The sequence below is a fragment of the Copadichromis virginalis genome, linkage group LG3 (assembly GCF_057382275.1).
Source record: "Copadichromis virginalis isolate Kocher_CV1m ecotype Utaka linkage group LG3, C_Virginalis_male_GT1.1, whole genome shotgun sequence".
Lineage (NCBI taxonomy): Eukaryota > Metazoa > Chordata > Actinopteri > Cichliformes > Cichlidae > Copadichromis > Copadichromis virginalis.
The window spans coordinates 37,738,003-37,758,738 of NC_140620.1; the positions used below are offsets into that span (position 1 = coordinate 37,738,003).

General features: G+C 42.1%; 3 protein-coding genes across 7 annotated transcripts in view; 2 read left to right on the forward strand and 1 right to left on the reverse strand.

Annotated features, from left to right (window-relative positions):
• capn1 (calpain 1) overlaps window positions 1-5,380 on the reverse strand; it is a 34,043-nt gene extending 28,663 nt beyond the window's left edge. The window contains exon 1 of one of the 3 annotated variants that reach the window (XM_085450952.1): window positions 5,081-5,380. The gene's annotated coding sequence lies outside the window, so the exon portion shown is untranslated. Of the gene's footprint in view, window positions 1-1,163; window positions 1,208-2,954; window positions 3,094-5,080 lie in introns of those variants that run through there. The other 2 variants (XM_085450950.1, XM_085450951.1) reach the window with 2 other exon arrangements.
• sf3b2 (splicing factor 3b, subunit 2) lies at window positions 4,494-15,092 on the forward strand. Of its 2 annotated transcripts, XM_085450948.1 has the most exons (22): window positions 4,494-4,677; window positions 5,123-5,169; window positions 5,397-5,444; window positions 6,317-6,544; window positions 8,086-8,136; window positions 8,532-8,616; window positions 8,751-8,830; window positions 9,153-9,261; window positions 9,475-9,566; window positions 9,802-10,014; window positions 10,102-10,224; window positions 10,319-10,399; window positions 10,497-10,724; window positions 10,810-10,959; window positions 11,075-11,164; window positions 11,799-11,906; window positions 12,002-12,109; window positions 12,377-12,519; window positions 13,158-13,259; window positions 13,927-14,026; window positions 14,136-14,327; window positions 14,710-15,092. In XM_085450948.1, the coding sequence occupies exons 1-22, from the start codon at window positions 4,548-4,550 to the stop codon at window positions 14,779-14,781; spliced, it is 2,580 nt and encodes an 859-aa protein (XP_085307074.1). In that variant the 5' UTR covers window positions 4,494-4,547; the 3' UTR covers window positions 14,782-15,092. The 2 variants fall into 2 exon arrangements, with proteins under 2 accessions (XP_085307074.1, XP_085307075.1); XM_085450949.1 differs by lacking the exon at window positions 5,397-5,444.
• A 4,649-nt stretch (window positions 15,093-19,741) lies between these two features.
• Window positions 19,742-20,736, forward strand: part of pacs1b (phosphofurin acidic cluster sorting protein 1b) — a 74,510-nt gene continuing 73,515 nt past the window's right edge. For both annotated transcript variants that reach the window (XM_085450955.1, XM_085450956.1), the window contains exon 1: window positions 19,742-20,329. In XM_085450955.1, coding sequence (XP_085307081.1) covers window positions 20,178-20,329 — 152 coding nt within the window. In that variant the 5' untranslated portion in view covers window positions 19,742-20,177. The remainder of the gene's footprint in view (window positions 20,330-20,736) is intronic.

The following is a 20,736-nucleotide window of genomic DNA, read 5'->3' on the forward strand; positions in this document are numbered from 1 at the left end:
CAATTACACAACACTAAGACTTGTGTTTGCACATGTGCCTCTATTGCTGCTAGCATGATGAAACTACATTAGGGTCATTTGCATGAGTACTACACATTATTTCTGCTAATAGATCCCTAAAGCTACAGCTAGCAAAGCTGAAAGTGCTGCATAATGGCTGCCTGCACCACAACTATTATATTTCTTACCACGAGCATTACTACTCACACTAACAAAGGCACTTTTGCCACCACTGTAACAACTACTTCTGCTTCTTCCTGCATTCTTTATAAAGAGTTATTTAGCATCTGTACCACATATCAGTGTTAGCATCACTACAGTGTTTTTCTTTTTTACATAAAGGTATGTACTATTTAAATGTGGACACGAAAATATCTTCAGTGAAAAGGCTTCTAGAGTTACACTTGTTAAACTGCTTGTTAATGCATATATCTAATTAGCCAATCACATGTATTCAGGTATTTAAACATGGTCAACACGACCTGCTGAAGATCAAACTGAGCATCAAAATGAGGAAGAAATGTGATTTAAGTGACCTTGAATGTGGCACAGTTGTTGTCAAACAGGCTGGTCTAAGTATTTCAGAAACTGCTAATCTGCTGTGGGGAAATCCCAGCAATCTCTACAGTTTACAGAGCATGAGCCAAAACGGAGTAAATTTTGGCGCGGGGCAGTTCTCTGGTGAAGGTCTTCTTGATGTCAGAAGTCAAAATGGAAATGTCAGACTGCTTTGAGGTGATGGGAAGCAAACAGTAACTCAAATAACAGCTTTTTAGAACCAAAGTAAACAGAAGAGTGTCTCTAAACACACAACACACACACAACAAGCAGATGGGCTACGTCAGTAGGACACTCCCGTGAGCTAAGTAGAAGAAATTGAGGCTACAGTTCACACATGTTCTGCAGAATTGAACAATATAAATTTTTTTGGTCTAATGAGACTCAATTTTAGCAAAAACATTAGGATGGTGCGGTCAGCATACGGCATAAATACGAATACATGGATCCATCCTGCTGACCACTTCCATCCCTTTATGACATTAATAAAAATGTGCTTCACTGTTCTTCCCCTCACTGCAAAGTCCATCATGAAATCCTAACAAATGTCTGGTTAAAAATGCAGGTTTTCAGATTTATGTCAGGCCCATGTGTTTGTTTCTTACCTCTCCTCCAAACTGCACCTTCTAGTTTGATCCCAAGAACTGCCAAACCAGTCCAGACAGACTCTTCTGTACTACTTTTATAGTCAACCTCCAGCGAGGGATGTGCCAAATGTGGCAGGAAGGAGGAGTTACGCCTGATTTCAACATCTTTATTTTCCAACTGTTAACGTATGCCCATTGTCACTTGAATGACATGTTTGAGCACTCCTATAAATTCACTTAATACCTAATTAACTTTTCCTAGAACGGGAGGAGCTACTGGCTATAGGCAGAAGTGTGTCAGGTGACAGCTCTGTGAGGAAAAACGCCACTGCCCCTCACAAAACACACCCACTACCATGAAATGCTTGCAGACCACAAACAATTACTCATATGCTTTCAATATGCATGTCACTCTAAGTTGGTTCCATGACAAAACACCCATGACCCCATTACTTAAACCAACAACAAAGGATCATAACGTGTTCTGTTAAAACTTTAGTCGTGTGGTTTTTACCTCTGCTGGCTGCCATCGGGGCACATTTTACCCAACAACAGTTCAGTCGGACTCTAATGAATATTTTACTTCTCCTCACATGAGAAATACATGCAGCCTACATACCCTCACTCCATATCCCAACACAAATGCTTAGCCTTCCCCCCAGTCCGGGTGGCAGCACACAAGAATGCGCATGCATGTGTGCACTGTACTGTATCATCTAGCAATGCAACACTTAGTATAATGACAAGAAAACTGAGAATGTGCACTTTTATCCAACCCATAACCCGGCTCTTTTACTTATTTGTTTTGGCACATCAGCAGGATGTTTCCTTTAACATAGGGGTCGTGCAGCCATGGGTAGAAACACACACGACTGAAGCAGCAGGCATGCAAAGGCCGTGAAAACACTGCAATCATCAGCAATGTATGACTAATGCTTTTCTGCTGATGATTGTCTGAGTCCAGTTTCCTCCTCACAACTCGAGCTGATTAAATGCATGCTGATAGTAAGTAAGTGTTGCCTTTGGGAGGGTGGAGTCAAGAGTTTGTGGCATGAGTAAGCCTTCTGACCGCCTGTGGTGTATTTCTGCATGCAGGGGTTCATGTTGCAACACAGTTTACTGTGAGAAAAAATATCCAAAGTGTTTGGAGAAAATAGACCAACAGAGAGATCACACGCACGCACTGTGACCGCTGCAGGGAACATGGTGACTACTGTGTTTTTTTCTCATCAGAGTCTGCAGAAGAACACAGCTTTTAGAAACACTGCGCTACATTTGGAGAATGCTCGTTGGAGCATGCGCCTCAGCTCACGCAGATTTAGCTCTTTATAAAACTTTAACTTGGACGCATGGCTCACACAGATAAGTAAGTCGCTTTTGTGATAGATAGGTGTGGTCCCTGGGAAAACATTGAAATTAAAGAACGAAACACAACCAGCAAAGCGAACAGCGGTTTGACGAGTTTCCTTTGGCTTCACTTCCATCAGACACAGTTAAAACCAATAATAATAATAATAATAATAACAATAATAATAAAGCGTAAGACAGCAAAAGCAAATTTTGCGGAATCAGCACATTAATGATTAATGATTGATGGTTATTATTCTCGTGAAATCTGGGACAGACTGCTGTTTCACTGTGGTTTGTTCCGGCATCACAAACTAACCTAAAAAATAACTCACAAACTTCCAGTTCTGCTCTTAAAAAAGAAGAAGTTCATGCCAGGAGGACAAACGCGATTGGCAAAGTGCAGCCCGACACTAAACTGCTGATGCAAAGTGATGTTGAAGGATGAAAACTCATATTTACCTTCAAATGCGTTTCCTCTGAAAAAAAAAATAGCTACACGGAAATTCAACATGCTCTGCGTTCCATGTTTAGTATGTACCCTTCTTGTACCCTCCCCTCTTTTCTATACAGAAGAAACGCCCTGCTGCCGCTGTGTACCCTTGTTTCAATGCGACTGCGCAGTGCCCACAGGTCATAAAACTACACTGAAAGGGAGGGATTCGTGCACTGTTCTGTCGTGTTGTGCTCTTTGTTTGCAGCAGATTTTACTTGATACTGTAGTTCATTATGGTACTGTGTGTTCACATGCAATAAGCTGCCCTTTAAAAGACAAAAATCCCTTTATATCGCTCTGTAAATACTTATCCTAACTAAAAAAAAACCCGCCACATTTACCAAGTGTTAGACTCTTTTTGAAGTTTAGTTACGTACAGTATTTCTATTTTATAACTATTTTTAAATTTCAGTAGACTTGTATGTTATGAATGTAAAAATAGAGAAGTTTTTTAATCTTCTAACGGCATCATTTACAGGATTTCAAGTCTAAGCAGCCAACAATGACATCTAGTGACTTCGGGTAGCAGCGCATCTAGAATAGAATCGGATAGAATAGCTTTTTTATTGTTACTGTTACAAGAACAATGAAAGGCAGTTTGGCATCTCTCCATGTGTGTGAAGTACACAATAGCCAAAGTATTTACACAACAAATTTACATTTACACAAGAAAGATATGTACAAGTTATACATACACCAGCAACACACACACACATACATACATATATGAATATATGAATATATACATATATGCATTCGTACGTACATACACACACATATTTCCACATACACGCTTACATCTATATCCATACACATACATGCCATCCAACTAGCAGGTGCATTGAGAGGTGCAGTGTGGTCAGTGATATTGCACGTTGAGTGTGTGTGTGTGTGTGTGGGGGGGGGGGGGGGGGGGTGCTGTTGGAACTATGCTAAATAAGGTTTTAATAAACAGAAATACGATTTATAAATAAGGTGTAATGTCCATGAGCGTTATTTCTATGAAATAGACAGAAAGAACAAATAGTAAAAAAATTTAAAAAAAAACAATTAAATTAATAATAATAATAATAATAATAATAATAATAATAATAATAATAATAATAACATGTAGATAATAAACAGAATTTAGGGTGTAATGATCGCACAGAAATGTGTAAATGATCACAGTCTATGGGGGGGAGGGGGGGGATTGGGGCCACAGATTAGCGTCTGTTTGTATGGGATTGTATTAGTCTGTATCTTTTTACCTGATGGCTAAAGTTCAAGCTGAGGGTGACTAGGCTGTGTGTGCATTGTCTGAAATGATGACGGATTATGAGATCACACAAATGTATTGACTACAGTTGAAGAATATGATTTTTGCCCCTCTTTATGTTTTCTCTTATTAGGAATTTATATTTTGAAAGCACGTGTTCTGACTGATTATTGGGGTAAGTGTGCATTGAATTAAAAGAAAAAATCTCTCTTCATACTTCACGTCCCGTGGTGCATTGCGTCTTTCCCAAGCTCTCGCGTGTGCTTCGCTGCCGCCGTTGTTCCATTGAGCTAACCTCAACATGGCATCCGACGGACCGCCGGGCACTGACTCTCTCCCGTCCGATTTGGGGAGTGCTATTGCAGCTCTGAATACATGGAGCATCCCGGATCTTCAGGGCAAGCTGGCAGAGCTGGGAGTACCCAACATGGGTAAGAAGAACACCCGCGTAGAGCACTAACATAGACAGTATTTGGCTATCGGCAGCTAGCCAGTTGCTAACTTTAGCTAGTAGCGTTAAAACGCAATGCTTCCGTTGCAACGAGTTTAAGCTAGGCCTGCGTTATGTTTACACTCTGTTGAGTTCATTTCACGCACTAATTAATCGAGTACGTGACATTTTAATCCCTGTGATGCAAGTTGGATAAAGTTTTGACCATTTGGTTAGCTATTTTCCTTAATATGAGTTCTGTAACTAGTGCAGCGGTTTAGCTGCTTTGCTAACTTTAATACGAAGCGGTCAGCGTTAGCTAGTTTTGCACAACTTTAAAATGCGCTCAGAGTTGTTCTGGTACATTTTTGGTGTACATATTACAAGCCTAGATTCATATCTACCTTGTTTAACAGCTGTTTCCGATTCATTCTTTCTCTCTTTAGGTCCCAGAGAGGAGTTGATTGACAGACTGAAGGGCTACATGATGCAGGTAAATCCGTTTAAATTCAGTTTTATCCGGTCATCGCTCAGCTGTTTGGTATGGTGATGAAGCTTTTTCTAACTGTTGATGACCTTTCAGGCTACGCTAGACTAGTCTTGAATAAAGTCTGAGGAAAAGTTATTAGTAAATCCTAGCTATCCTAGCTCTGTTTCTCTGACCTCCCCGCCTTTTCTTTAAAATTAAAGAAACTGTGTCTTGTACGTGTCCCTCCACAGACTGGGATTCTCCTCAGCAAACCTGATGATAAACAAATGGGCTCCCAGGTAATTTGGAGGGAAACGCTGATATCTGTTTAATACTGTAGTATACAATGGTGAACCACATGTCAGTGTAGTGTTTTTTCTATATTTTGATTTACATGTTTAACGGTTGCCATTTTTGAACACTGGACCAGCTTTTTATCCTCTCAAGGATATTTGAGGTGTGTGTGAGTTTGCCCATCCAGTCTACCGCTATTTGTTTTGCGGACTTTGAGAAGGCATTTACCCTGGTCCTTCGCAGTGTCCTATGGGGCTGCTTCATTAAAATGGGTGTTTGGCCCATTTTTACAAGCCATTTGGTTCCTCTACAAGTGTCACAAGAGCTTAGTCCACAACAATTAGTCTGATGCGTTTCCAGTCGGTGCTGGACTCAGGCAGCACTGCCCTGTGTCACCAATCCTGTTCAGTTTTTAAGATCAGAATCGTTGGCATAGCCAGGAGGCAGAAGGCTTCCACCTTAGTGGCCTCAGGATTTAGTCTGTGAATAACTAAAGCAAGTTCATAGACAAGGTATGCAAAATTTACAGTGTTACACATTTACTTAACAAGGAAAAGATCCCGTTCTAGGAGGACATGCTTCTCGTTCTGTCAGGGCGGGCTTCTACTAAATCAAATATAATAGAGCTATCTGCTGTTTTAACTCAACGGAGCAGACGAAAGTACCTTTATTTAAGTTTTCACTCTTGCAAATGTGTTACAGTTGAGTATGTTTTGTCTGTTTGTAGACCTCTGCTAAATGGTGCTAAGAAGCAATTTACCGAAACAGAAATTCACTGAACACCTTAATATCTCACTCAGATGGTCACACAAACAAGTTCACTTCAGTCTTTCGCGCTTCACATTTACATCGGTCTCCTGTATTTCCTCCTCTCTAGATGCCAGGTATCCCTGCCATGCCCCCAATGCCTATGCCCCCCATGCCTCCTGGTATGGGTATGATCCCAGCTATGAGCATGATTCCTAGCGGGCCCCCTCCACCCGGTATACACATGGGCATGGACCACTCTGGTTTGCCACCACCTGGCCTCACACAGGATGATCAGCTGAAGATGGCTCAGCATAGAGCAGCCATGATGTTACAGCAAGAGGAGAGAGCCAAGCAGGTGAGGATAGCTGGACCTAAAGTTTAATGTTTCACTCATTTTTGCCATTTTTCTTTGCATTCAAAGCGTAGAGTTCAGGGCTCTAGACTAACTTTTTGCCAAGGTTTGCACTGGTGCGCCTAACTCTTTATTTGGAGCACAGTTCTACAAGAAAAATACTTTACTGAAAAAGTGCTTGTGCTTAAAGTGCTTTGGCACTCTTTGGCAATATTGTAGACAATGTTAAACTTAATCATCATCTCGGCCTCTGAGAGAGAGAGGGGGGACACTTGGGCCGTGCATTTATCGCTGCATAAAATGTGTTTTCTGGATACACTGTGCTTTTTCAGCGTTCAGAGATTGATGGCACTGTGTCAGAGCACTGGCTATCAATTTCAGACGGATCAGGCCTTAACTTAGAGAAAAAATAATCAATAGTTCTTTTCATCTTTTGTCATTACCCAAAGCTACATCCACTTCTGTCGGCCTAGGCTACTCACTAGGGCTGGGTATCATCACTTTTTTCTACAATCCATTCGATTGTGATTCACAAGGTGCTGATTCGATTCGATTCAATTTTGCCTCAGACAGTCAGAAATATTATAATTCTGATCATTTATCAGTACTGACACTTGTGAGACTTCATCAGAGGAGTAAGCATCACAGCAGATGCCTTTGTGTCAAAGTAACTGAGAATAAAACTCAGAAAAACATGAAGGAGATTTTCCTGGCCTGGCTTTTTATAGCAGATAACCTTAAAAATATTCTGTAATTTTGCATAGTTTTAAAAAGTTTAAACGTCTTCAGTATTGAACAGCAGAAATCAGGCTTTCTTGTCCGAGGTCATTTAAGTTAAAAAAGAAAGAAAAGGCAGCGTCCGACAGCGCTGTAAACAACAGTGAGTTTATCGTGGTGGAAACAAAACGGCAAACGTGAGAGAAGATTACTGATGATTTATCAAATGTGAAGTGTAGTTTGGATCTTCTTTTGCTGCTGGTTCAGTGAATTTGGGTTTGAGAAAGACAAAATCTGCAGCTCAGAATCGAACGCAAAAAAGACGTAAACACAAATCGCAAATCGCAGACGCATCAGAATCAGTGAGCTGTCTGCTTTCAGCCCCGACGGCGTGTACGTGTCGCCGAGTGAGAAAGCCGAAAAAGAGAAAGCTGATTCTGATGCGTCGGGTCCGCTCGGTGTTTACGCCTTTGTGTGGAATCCGTTTACCTGCTCTCATTTGCTGATTGGAGGTTATTGAAATAGTTTTGTGAGCTTTAACCTGAGCTCCTGGCGTTTCTGGCAAAACACATATTCAAAAGTCGAGTCAGGATTTAATGAATCAATATCGCTTTTTTTTAATTTTATTTATTTATTTATTTATTTTAGTCACACCATTGAAAAATGTGGTCGCACTCTAGAGCCCTGGAGTAAATTCTGAGATGTGATCATAACTTAAAGCACAATTTTATAAAAGACCTGAAGACTTTAATGTAATGTCATGTGTAAATCAGAATAACACACTATTGTGTTCACTGACTGGCTGTTATTGTTTGTGGCTCTCTCAGGGCGATTCCCATGTCATGGATGAACACGATCTTTTGGAGCAACAGAAAAGGGTAAGAGGGTGAAAAACTCTCAGTTGAAATATTTTCTTGAGGAGCTGCGTGGTTGAAAAGGGTGAAAAAACCACTTTGGTGTGGGAACAAGTTGCTGCCCCAAGTGGAGAATTTTAAAGTATCTCGTTCACAAATGAGGGAGAGTGGAGTGGGAGTGACAGATGAATCAGCATAGTGGGTCCTGTATGGTGTGCTGTGAGAATCTGAATATGAAAGCAAGGCCATGACTTTTATTAGTGTGCTGGCACCCTCACTTGGGGTTAAATGTTGTGGAAGAATGACACCACAGACATTTTTTTTGTTTTTGTTTGGTTGTGTGCAAAATTTCTCTTTTGTGCTACTGCAAATTATAAACATATTCATTTCTGTCCCCCTCGTACGTCCTCGTACGTCAGGCTGCAGTGCTGCTGGAACAGGAGCGTCAGCACGAGATGGCCAAGATGCAGCCCAGGTCCATGCCCACTGTCACTCCAATCAGAGGTGAGTTTAAGCGAGTTTTAAATAACACGAAATGTTATATAATGAATTTGAAATACATTTTTTAATTTCTTTTTTTCTTCTGAAACGGCACATTTTAGGAGTTTTTTGTTTGATAATAATTCTGTGTGTTTTAGGGCCTCTGCCTCCAGGTGTCAGCATGTTACCAGTTCAGAAACACAGAGTGCCGCCTCCTCCTGGAGAGGACAACAGAGAGGTAAACCACCACTCCTTCCCGTATGTAGCGTTACTTCGTCTTCTCAGAAAACTGTTCCGAAGTTTCTTTTAAAGATATTGAAAATCTCTGCTGACCTGTTGATTAATTATACATGACCAGATGAGATTCTTTGACCCCTTTTCCACCATTGTTTGTATTATGTGTCCAGACATGCATGCATTAGTCAAAATTGTGGTCTAATACAAACATTCTAGTACCAAGTTTTGCTGAAACACAGTGGTGTTTTTGTTGTTGTTATTTTTAGACACACCGGTGCACGTAAAATTTCCCTAATCCCACATTTTTCTGGTGTAAATTTCAGAGCTGGCAGAGCGAGGAGATGAGCGTCACTGGGCCCAAGATCCCTCAGGCTCTGGAGAAGATCCTCCAGCTGAAGGAGATCAGGCAGGAGCAACTCACTGATCCCATAGGTCGGTCATCTGGTTAGACTGCTGCTAAACCAAAAACCTTTGTATTTTTATTCAGTTTTGTCCTGTAGTGACGGACTGGGAAGACCAGCTATAATTGTCTGAAGTTGTCAAATTCAAAAAAAATATTTTTGTTTGATTGGAAAATGAAGTTTTACAGTATGATCTCCACGTTTTTTTTTTTATATACATATATATGTGTATATCTTTCAAAAGAGGATGAAGACGAAGATGAGGGAGGAGATATGGATTCATCTGCATTGCCCATGTCTGAGACAGATGACGACAGCCAGATGTCTAAAAAAGATGTAAGCCTCTTTTAAGCATCTAAGATGAGCACCTTTAAGAGTCATAGCATTGTGAGTCCATGCTTGATGAATTGACTTTGATATTTGTCGCTCGCGACTTAAAATTGTCAACCCAGCAAACAAAACTGTAAAAACAGGATTTGTAGGTCCCGGCATGAATGACTCCACTATGAGGCAGTTTTTGTTTAATTTTGTTTGTCCCGTCTCTGAATTTGTCAACCAAACTTTTCCTCAGAAAAACCGCAAACGCAGGAACCGCAAAAAGAAGAGCAAGAAGAAGCGAGCGCAGGAGAAGAAGGAGCAGGCGGAGCAGCAGCAGAAGGAGAGCAGCGACAAGGAGAAGGACAAAGAGAAGGAGCAAGAGGTGGAGATTGAGTACGTCACAGAGGAGCCAGAGATTTACGACCCCAACTACATCTTCTTCAAGCGAATTTTTGAGGCGTTTAAGGTGACTACAGCAGACATAGTTGAATATAAGCGCATCCACTTTGATCCCCACCTCTAATGCAGTCTGTCTGTCCTTGTCTTCTTCTAGCTGACTGATGATGTGAAGAAAGAGAAGGAGAAGGAGCCCGATAAGTCGGAGAAGAACGAGACGGCTGTGCTGCGGAAAAAAGGATTTGAGGAGGAGAAGAAAGACAGTGACGACAGTGATGATGTTTGAACACCTCCATTTTTTACGAGAGCGGAGCAAAAAGTACGAGTAGTTGTCTGCTCATGTGCTGAACATCTGAAATGTTTCTCATGTGCAGGAAATCAGGCCGGATGTCCCAAAACTATCCAAGAAGAAGCTGAGGAGGATGAACCGGCTGACAGTGGCTGAACTCAAACAGGTAAAAAATATATGGTTTGTGTTTTCAGTCTAAAAGTCCGTGCCTGATTCTGAATAGATGATAACTTTTTATTTCTCCTGCTGCCACTTCGCTTCAGTTGGTGGTTCGTCCAGATGTGGTGGAAATGCACGATGTGACAGCTCAGGAGCCCAAGCTGCTCGTGCACTTAAAAGCCACCAGGAACACGGTGCCGGTGCCCAGACACTGGTGCTTCAAACGAAAGTATCTGCAGGGAAAGAGAGGTATCGAGAAGCCGCCGTTCGAGCTGCCCGAGTTCATCAGGAGGACGGGAATCCAGGAGATGAGGGAGGCTCTGCAGGAGAAGGTGGGTGTTCTTCTGATGGTCTGAGTCAACATTAGCAGAAATAATACTGCATGATTAGTAATTCTGTTTTTCTGTCCACTCGCAGGAGGATGCCAAAACTATGAAAACCAAAATGAGAGAGAAGGTTCGTCCCAAGATGGGAAAGATCGACATCGACTACCAGAAACTCCACGATGCTTTCTTCAAATGGCAAATCAAGCCCAAGCTCACCATCCACGGAGACCTTTACTATGAGGTACAAGAATTCTCGCTTTTCTCACATGTATTCAGAACCACGTAGGTACATTTATCAAAGGGACGTTATGAGCGCTAACGCTCCATGACCTACTTTGTGTTTTGTGGCTCCACAGGGTAAAGAGTTTGAAACTCGTCTGAAAGAGAAGAAACCCGGAGATCTGTCCGATGAGCTGCGTATCGCTCTGGGCATGCCAGTTGGACCTGTGAGTTTCACTGTTGTTCAAACGTTGTGCAAATTTAATGAACTAAATCACAAAAAAACAGCCAATGTGTTTTAAATTGACTGCAGTTTCTCTTAAACACACAAATCTGAGCGCATATAAACAGAAACTGAGCCTTGGTGATCTTAGAGCTTCATACTGTCTTTGTTTATCGTGTTCTTGGGCTCATCTTGATCTCAGTGATGAGACTCTGTAATTATATAAGAGTGTGATATAAAGCTACTGTATGAAGCTCCAGTTGCGACAGAAATAAATCAGCCGCTTTTGTTTTGCTGTTACTGTCCTGCTCTGTAGTATCACTCTCCCTGCTATCTCATTATGTCACTCTCTCTGTTACTGCTGTTAAGTGGTTGAATGTACAAGCTGTGAGAATAAATGTGTCAGATAAGACGTGACAGGACTTGTTTACACCGACACAGTAACGAGGACAATGCTGCTGTAACGACAATTATATAAATATATCCAGGCGGTGTTTTTGTCGCAGGCAACACCAACAGGCACGCAAATGAATGCTGAGCATATTTTAAGCTTGGAAAATGCGATCAGTACAGGGGGAGCGAATTGAGGAAGCAGAGCGAGCATTTCACTTGGATTTTTGCTTTGTCTTCATCGTCAGAACGCCCACAAGGTGCCGCCTCCCTGGTTGATAGCCATGCAGAGGTACGGACCTCCTCCCTCCTATCCCAACCTGAAGATCCCTGGACTGAACTCTCCCATCCCGGAGGTAACAAAATATCCAAAAAGCAGTTTAACAAATATGTCAGTGAATCAGTTATTGCTCATTTTTCCTGATGTTGTTTATCTGCATCCCTTCATCAGAACTGTACTTTTGGTTATCACGCCGGAGGCTGGGGGAAGCCCCCGGTAGACGAGATGGGCAAACCCCTTTACGGCGACGTGTTCGGGACCAATTCTGCAGACTTCCAGGTCAGGAGTGCACAATATACCCTCAGAAAAATAATTCTAATCATCATAATAACTTCTTAACAATGTAAAAGTGTAAATACTGTTACTTTAAGTCCTACACCAACAGTAACTCTTGTGTATGATTGTTTGTTGGTGCATTTCTTGGTATGAATTTCATCCAAATTGAAGTCTTTTGTCTTCACCGTTTAGGTTTTTGTTTTCGATTGCTACACATATTATGGCCGTCTCTTAACGATGACTAATACACTAACATGTTTCTGCATTTAGGCTAAGGCGGAGGAAGAAGAGGTGGACCACACAACGTGGGGCGAGCTAGAACCCTCGGATGAGGAATCATCAGAGGAGGAGGAGGAGGAGGAGAGCGACGAGGAGAAGCCAGATGAAACCGGATTCTTCACACCAGCAGACAGGTGCTTAATGTGCACAGTGCAGTCAGTGATTTAATCAAGAAGCTGATAATGATTAATAGATGAGTCTTAAATCGTATTTAGAGTTTTCTTACCCTGAAGTGTAAAGCAAATCAAAAAGGTAGCACCTCACAAACATGGCTGCCCACAAACATCTCAGTCAGCAGTTGCTCACATTTATTTATTGGCTCAAAGTGGGTTCATGTGTTTTCAGCTCAGAGCGTGTGAGGCTCAGCGCTTCGGGCTAAAGCTGTTTTTAATGTTGGGGATATGTCAAAAATAAAAATGAACCTTGCAGCTAAAGACTTCGAAGGATCCATTTTATAGATGTGTAAGGTGTAAGCTTAAGTATCAGACAGACATCAGTGCTGAGATCGACATTAACTTTAAAACTATTTCTTTCATTTAGCGTGTGACTGTAAATGACCTGAGAACAGGGCCGGGAAGTGTCCAGTCACATTAGTGTTTGACTGGGTTATTTGGTCCGTATCTCATGTCCTCGCTTTTTGCTAACAGAAGGGTGCGTGCGTGCGTGCCCACAGCTTTTAGACCTTTCTCAAGGCTTGACGGTATGGCGTTTTCTGAAGTTTGTGCTCACCAATAAACTCACCGTGTGCTGTGTGTCGCTTTGTGTGTTTCAGTGGGTTGATCACCCCGGGAGGCTTCTCATCAGTACCAGCCGGCATGGAGACCCCGGAGCTGATCGAGCTGAGGAAGAAGAAGATCGAGGAGGCAATGGATGGGTGAGTGTCGCTCCACTCAGTGCCTCTTTATTAACCATTGGATCATACGGTTTATCTTTAAAAAAAAAAAAAAAAAAAAAAATTAACAAAAAAACTAAAAGTGAAAAATGCACTTCTTAATAGAAATTGTGCATTTTGGCTCCAAGTATTTCAAGGGTGAGTACTGGGGTGTTTTTAGATGTTTTCCCAGCATCCAGTTTTGAGAGTATTGGAGTTAGATCCTTGAAATCTTCCGGTACTACAGTTCTGTAAAGCTAACAAAGAATGACGGATGATCGAGGTCTGTAAAATATTTGGACGTTTAAATATCCTTTAAAACAGTCCAAATAAGGTTTCACAGATATTAAAGCTTAAATATAAGGAAAAAAGAGACGATTTCATCCAGAGACAAACTGTCCTGGTATTTGATGGCATTTGAGGAGCTGACATGGAATGACCCATTCATATTTATTTATATGAATGATACTGTCTAAAAAAAAAAATGAGTCACTTTTGCTGTAAACAGCAGGGAGTAAATGTCATCACACCCACTCCGATTTTTCTAAGTGTTATAAAGTCTAATGCCACACTTTAATAGAAATAGCATTCATTTAGAAAAAGCTAGAACTATTCTGTGTTTCTAAAGCACCGTGCGCTTTTCTTAGTTTGACACGTTCTTGTTTTGCAGCAATGAGACGCCACAGCTGTTCACTGTTCTCCCTGAAAGACGAACGGGCCCAGTAGGAGCAGCTATGATGGCCTCGACGCACATTTACGAAATGTCAGCGGTAAGGAGAAGTGTGTCCAAATGAAATGACATTACAGCCATTTTTCTTTTCGTTCCCGTTCTCCTCTGCCACTCTAGCTGAATCTTAAATACCTCTCTGCTTTCCTCAGGCCATGGCCAGTCGTAAGGCTGGCGGAGGGCAGGAGTCGCAGGGCGTGGAGGTAGCCCTGGCCCCGGAGGAGTTGGAGCTGGACCCGATGGCCATGACGCAGAAGTACGAGGAGCACGTGAGAGAGCAGCAGGCTCAGGTGGAGAAGGAGGACTTCAGCGACATGGTGGCTGAGCACGCAGCCAAACAGAAGGTACTAAGACACACAATTAGTGGCTTTTTAAAAACATTTTTCCTTCACACAAATGTTTTTGTGTAGCTGATTTCTGCCCCAATTACACGCTCAGCTCCTGGAAACTTTAAAGAAATGTTGCAGGCAGATAGCAGAGGAGTTCAAAGCAAAAAAAATCAATTGTGTTTGTTTAAGAGGTCAAAAATTACTAGTTCCCACGTCATTGATCTCATGACCAACACACCTGATGTGTCGATTACCAGCGTGTTACTGTAAATGAGTTCTGTTTATAACCTAAAGGAAAGTGGAAGTCAATAGTCACTTAGGTTTTCCCTTGGGGTGACATTTGAATATTAATAGTTTCCCCCTCCTCCTGCGTTTTTTCTTCCTTGTCGCCAAACAGCAAAAAAAGAGGAAGGCCCAGCCGCAGGACACACGAGGCGGCGCCAAGAAATACAAAGAGTTCAAGTTCTAGAGGAGATGAACCAAAACGAAGCTCAGCGAGAGAGTCGTCCACCGCAGGAAATGAAAGAGGAAGAGGCAGATTTGAATTTCAGAGGATGCACACTGCAGCACCGATCATCTGTTAGCGCTTTAACAGTAAACCGTAAATCAACAGCGTGGGCATGTCTCATGTAGTCAGTGTCACATGACTGTGGCAAGGTGCATTTTTCTGTGTTGAACTTTTTAAGGTCTTGGTTATGTTTTTGTTTTGTTTTTGTCATGGTAACCATGTTTTTTTCTGTTTTTTGTAAATAAATGACGTGACAACACGAGTTCACAATCTTACTGCCTCCAGGTTTCTGTTTCATTTCATTGCACTCTTTGGGGAGGTGTGATTACACGCTGGTGGTAAAATGCAAGACATTTTCCCCATCTGCGTCAGCTGAAGTATCGGGACTTTAGACTTTGAACCTTAATGACCTGTACTGTCTCTGTGAGGCCTTTGCTTCCACTGAAGCTGCAAAATTCCTGCCTCTGAGTTTTAAGGCTGCTTCTGATCACTTCTGTTTACCTGGCCAGAATATCCATATCCAAACAAGCTCAGACCTAAGATAAGAGCCCGATATGTTTATATATTCTCCACTTTGGCTATTAAACACAAGTGGCCCAGAAAGAAGGCTTAAAAAAATGACTTTTAGAGCAAGAAATCTTTACTTAATCTCACCAACTTATTCCTCTAACATATTCCTATTAGAAGTTCGATGCAATTGTATTTGGTTGGTGCTTCACAGTCAGGTAAAGTGCAAATCTAAAGGTCCATCGAGCAGCACCTCGAGGTGTTTCTATTGCTAATTTATTTTTAGCATTAACAGACTATTGGCTGTTCTACATGGCTGTCTTGGCCGGCAGCCCAGGAACCTTTCAGAAGTACTCCAGGAACTAATGTGGGCTTCCAAAGCCATCACCCTGGATGGACCCGAGTCAAAAGAGCTTTCCATCGACAGTGAATGGAATAAGAGTACAAAGCTGTTTGCCTCAGATCTTCAGCAGATCTGTCACATAAAATCAGCTTGGACCAAGGTGGTCAGGGAAGCACACATCAGCAGGGGCCAGCTCAGACTTCTAAATGAGGTCTGAATCTCAGAGAGTAGGATGTAGTTCAGGTTTCTGCAGCTAGGAGGCAAACGAGTACTGAACATGACGGTCAGCTGACCGTCTGAGAAGCACAGTGACCTAAATAACTGCAGCAGCTTCATGCTGACTCGGTCACTGGTACACAGCTTCTCACATGGAGCAACAGCCTGTTCACATCAGATCCTTTAACCATCCTGAGAAAGGCAGCAAAGCACCAGCATTCCCACTACGGCAGAGGTGTGAGGACAAAGGACCACAGCTTTCTTAATAGGCTGCTATTACTGAAGAGCAGCTTAGAGGGTCAGTTCTGTAAATGTGTTGAATCTGACATTTGAGGATGTCTCCTTCACCGATGTGACTGAAACGTTACTCTCAGTGGGCCATTTAGAGGAAATAAGACTTTGATACTGCTGACAGAGCCATCCATCCAGGCACGGCGTCTGCAGTCGCTGTACTCGGCCTCACTTACTAGGAACTTTGCAAATGCACACAGACTTCTTTCAGCACTTCCCTGTAACACATGGGGGAAATATGCAAGGTGTGGCTGTTTATTTGCAATCTTCCTGTGTATTCTAAAAATAGACAAATCAATAATCACTGGTGCTGCTTATGTAATGTGAATGTTTTATATGTGTTATATAAACTTACTATTTTAAGGGGATTTTTTGTTATGTTTTTTTTTGCCAAAAGAAACAATATAAGCACTTTTTAACTACTTTTATCATTTTAGATCTCTAGCAATAATCCAATCAGCCTGATATAATAGCATGCACTGGTGTGGTTACTAAATCTGTCACAAACACAGACGAGTGTAACGCCTCTCCACCGCATGCACACACCGCACAGCTACATGGCTGCTGTACAGTAAAATGGGAGCTGGAGTTGAAGTTGCATAAGAAACGGTGTCGACTTAATTGACTGTGACACTGGATTTTGGAGCCTTTACAGTGTCACTTGATGACTTTGCAGATTTAGGCCGCTGTGTAAAAAGTAACCTGGGATTATCCCGTGACCATGTTTTAATCTGCTCCATTCTAATCTCTTTATCAATGGCAGGAGGTGCTGGTGGTGACAGAAGCTTGTTAAAAAGAGCAGAGGGGAGGAGGGGAGGGTGCTCTGTGTTTACGCAAATCAGCTGATTATCCCAAAAACCAGTGAGAACTAATGACAAGTCCAAACTCTTTAACATGCACTCCCTGCTTAATATTGGCTAAAAAAGAAACACTGAAAAGTACGATATAAGAACAGATATGTGTTTTAATCATTAAATCTTAATGTGAGAAAAATAATATCTGTGTGCTTTAAAGCCTTTTAAATATTTACAAAGAGTTTTGAGATGTCCCACATCCTCTGAATGCAGCATAATCTAGGAATAGAAAAAAAAAAGGGCCAAAACATGGCTCTATAAATTTTTCATTAAAGTGCAGTTATGTGCGTATCCTCGGGCTGTCGTGAACATTTCGAGCGCGTAATGTTTTTGTAAGCTCCGATCACAGCTGGGATAATCTGCCTGTTGAGAGACGTCAAGCTGATGGCAGCCGGCCCCGGCTGTGATGCTGCCATTAGGTCACCTTCTGATTCATATTCAGATGCAGAGATTGTAATCAGAGCAGTGCCTTTGTCACCTGAAGGTGCAAACGCTGCACCTGCTTCACGCTGCACTGACAGGCAGCCAAACCTGGAGGAGGCTCAGCATGGTGGCTTTTGTGTCAGAGGGTGGATGGCTCGCACAGCAGTGCAGTGGGGTGTAGGGAAAAGGCCTGTTTGTGTGTGTGTGTTTCTGTTTTCTTTGTGAGTTTAAAGCCACATGCAAACAAAACTGTTTTGCCACTATATGAAAATGAGCCAGCTCTTTGCTGAATATTAACTCTGATGTCTTATCTGGCAGATCTTGGAAACTGTGAAGAGAATGAGAGGAAAGCAATCTCAATTCACACACTCTAACCGGTTTTGCATATTTCTCATAACAGCTGACAGAGCATAGGTGTGTGTGTGTGTGTGTGTGTGTGTGTGTGTGTGTGTGTGTGTGTGTGTGTGTGTGTGTGTGTGTGTGTGTGTGTGTGAAATAATCTACACGTGTGTATGACTAATGGGAATCATTACAGGAGCGCCTGAGACTCCAGACGGTGTGCAATATGGGTCAAAAACAGAGCAATTTGCAAAAGGATCCTCAGTAAAACACCTGAGTGGGGCCTTCGTAGTACAGGAAGCTTTACAGTAAGAGGTGTAAGAAAAAAACAAAACAAAACATTGAATCATGGGTAAATATTACCTCTGGACCTTCTTTAGGATTTGAATTAATGCATATGTAAACAGGAAGAGGTGTTGCTTCAGTGTGTGTTATTTGTATAATGATGATCTTTGCCAAAAAAGAATGTTTTCAGTTTTAGATCTGAAACGTTGGACAAACACACAAACAAACATCATCCCACTGACCTAAAAGATGTTTCGTTTTAGCTGTTCATGTCCTGAACTGATCCTTTTAGTTACACGCTGTTGCTGTGGGTAATTAAAGGCATTTCTCCAGGAGCATGTGCCACCGTTGAACACACACAGTAGGTTATAAGCTAAATTCCTGTAATGACATTCTCTAAGTCAGAAGGACACTCTTGCTCCCTCTTTCTTCATCAATTCATATTTTAAGTTTCTTTTTCAGGCTGACCTCATACATTATTCCTGAGAATATACATCGGTATGCAAATCCTGTAAGCACAGATATAATCAGACGTACTTGTTGTTCCTGTAGTTTAGCTGTAGTTCCTGTAGTAGCTTTCAGGCCCCTCTTCTGTGGAACCAGCTCCCAGTTTGGATTCAGAAGGTGGGCACCTTCTTCACTTTTAAGATTAGGCTTAAAACTTTCCTTTTTGATAAAACATATAGTTGGGTCTTGATCAGGTGACAATGAATTCTCCCTTGGTCATGTTGCAATAGGTTCAGACTGCCAGGGGATTCCCATGATGGGCTTTTTCTATTAACCATGTGTCTATACACAACTCTGCATTAAATTATTAGCAATTATTTAGTGTTTCATTTTGTCCTGTTTCCTTTCCTGGTCCTGGTTCTGCAAAATGTTTCTTCCTGTTGAAAGGGAGTTCTTTCTTTCCACTGACACCAAAGGCAGAAAACTCCATCTGATTGTTGGGGTTTTCTCTCTAGTATTGTTGGATCTTTACCTTATAATATAAAGCACCCGGAGGCTACTCTTGTTGTGAGTTGGTGCTTTGCAAATAAAATTGAACTGAACAATAAAAAAAAACTAAGGCTATAATCCTTAATGTAAAAGAGGGACAACCAAAGTGTATTTAAAAATATTACACTGGACTATAGTCCAGTTTACATGCATACATACTATCATACACTATTACCACAGAATAAATTATAATTAAAAGATTAAAATAAAGTAAGTACATTTGTAAAACTTGCTAACATTATTACTACCACTTCTAATAATCACATTCCAATCCTCATAAAGAACCAAATAAAACAAGTGGAAAATGTAAAATATATTTTAAAATAATAATAAATAATAAATACATGTATAATAAAATGAATGTTATATTATTATTAATATTATGATTTAATTAATTTCTCCATTGGTGGAGTTGCATGCCTTCATCTAAACAATAAACTAAAATAAATAGTAAGCTAGCAAATTTAAATGTATTAAAATATATAATGAATATAAAAATGTAAACAAAACATATTTAAAATAGAAGAAAATAAAAAATGGAAGAGGTGACAAGACAAATAAAAATACGATATACTGAATAAGTTTAAAACTAAGGAACTGAGTCTGCAGTGGTGAACAAAGTGCGTGCGGCGTTCAAACGCAGTAACAGCAGCAGCTGTGATTGGCCGGTTCCTGTCTGTGAGTCTCGCGCTCAGGAGTCGCTCTACGTCCTCAGTAAAGGCGTTGCTCTCGCTGCTCTCTGCTCATTGTGCGACTTTGGCGAGAGAAATTTCCGCTTCCTGCACCGATAAACACCAGCGGCGAACACACACCGAGCCGACACCAACTTAAGCAGAGGGAGAGACGGAGAGAGCCGCGGGGATTTGCCGCCTGCCGTCCGGTAGAAACCCCGGAGACTGCGATGTTTTCACTCTCAGGCGGAGATTAGCACTTTCCTGTTAGCGCTTCGCTCGCCTGCACCATCCGGAGCCTGAAAAAACAGGCAAAGCGAAGCGAGGAGACGGAGCTACAGCACCAGAGGAAGGACGACACACAGAGAAGGCAGACTACTACGGGTATTCTCCCCATTAGCTCCTTGTGAAAGCCCGTTTTCAGCCTCCAGGATGTCGGAGCGAGGAGGGCTCCCGCGGACTGGGGGCGTCCCTTCGCCGCACATGCAGCCCTCCAAGCCGGTCAGCATCTCCAACCGGCCGGTCCATATGAACCTGTACGCTACCTGGGAGGTGGACCGCTCCTCGCCCAGCTGTGTGCCGAGGTATGTGCAGGGGAGATGGTCGGGCTTAGCGTTACTTATCGCTTTTTGGTGGGGTGGGCTGGTTGTTGTGAATGGGAAGTGACCCAGTCAGTGTGTTTACACTGGGGGATTGCAAACACATAGACACCCACGGGTGCCTATTTAGGAAGACTCATTGCACTGATGGCTGTTGTGGTGTTAACAAACTGGTAGATCCCTTTAAACCCATTAATTAAGAGGCTGCCTCCAATAGCACTGGTGTTACCCTGTGACTGGACCTCTTGTTCGCACTTTTGTGGTCCCCAGCCCTCAGCTCGATCACTGTACGACCCTGCTCTTAAAGATGAAAGCAGGCTCCCTCGTTATTTCTGATCCCTACAGCAGGTGCTGCCCAAACAGCCTTAGTTGTTGCCCAGCTGATCAGCGCA

Bases quoted from the DNA above. Each gene is read 5' to 3' on its own strand.
- sf3b2 (XM_085450948.1), top strand. From the start codon at position 4,548: ATGGCATCCGACGGACCGCCGGGCACTGACTCTCTCCCGTCCGATTTG. The intron at 8,831-9,152 runs GTAAACCACCAC...TGTAAATTTCAG, and splicing joins CTGGAGAGGACAACAGAGAG to AGCTGGCAGAGCGAGGAGAT. The intron at 12,110-12,376 runs GTCAGGAGTGCA...TTCTGCATTTAG, and splicing joins CCAATTCTGCAGACTTCCAG to GCTAAGGCGGAGGAAGAAGA.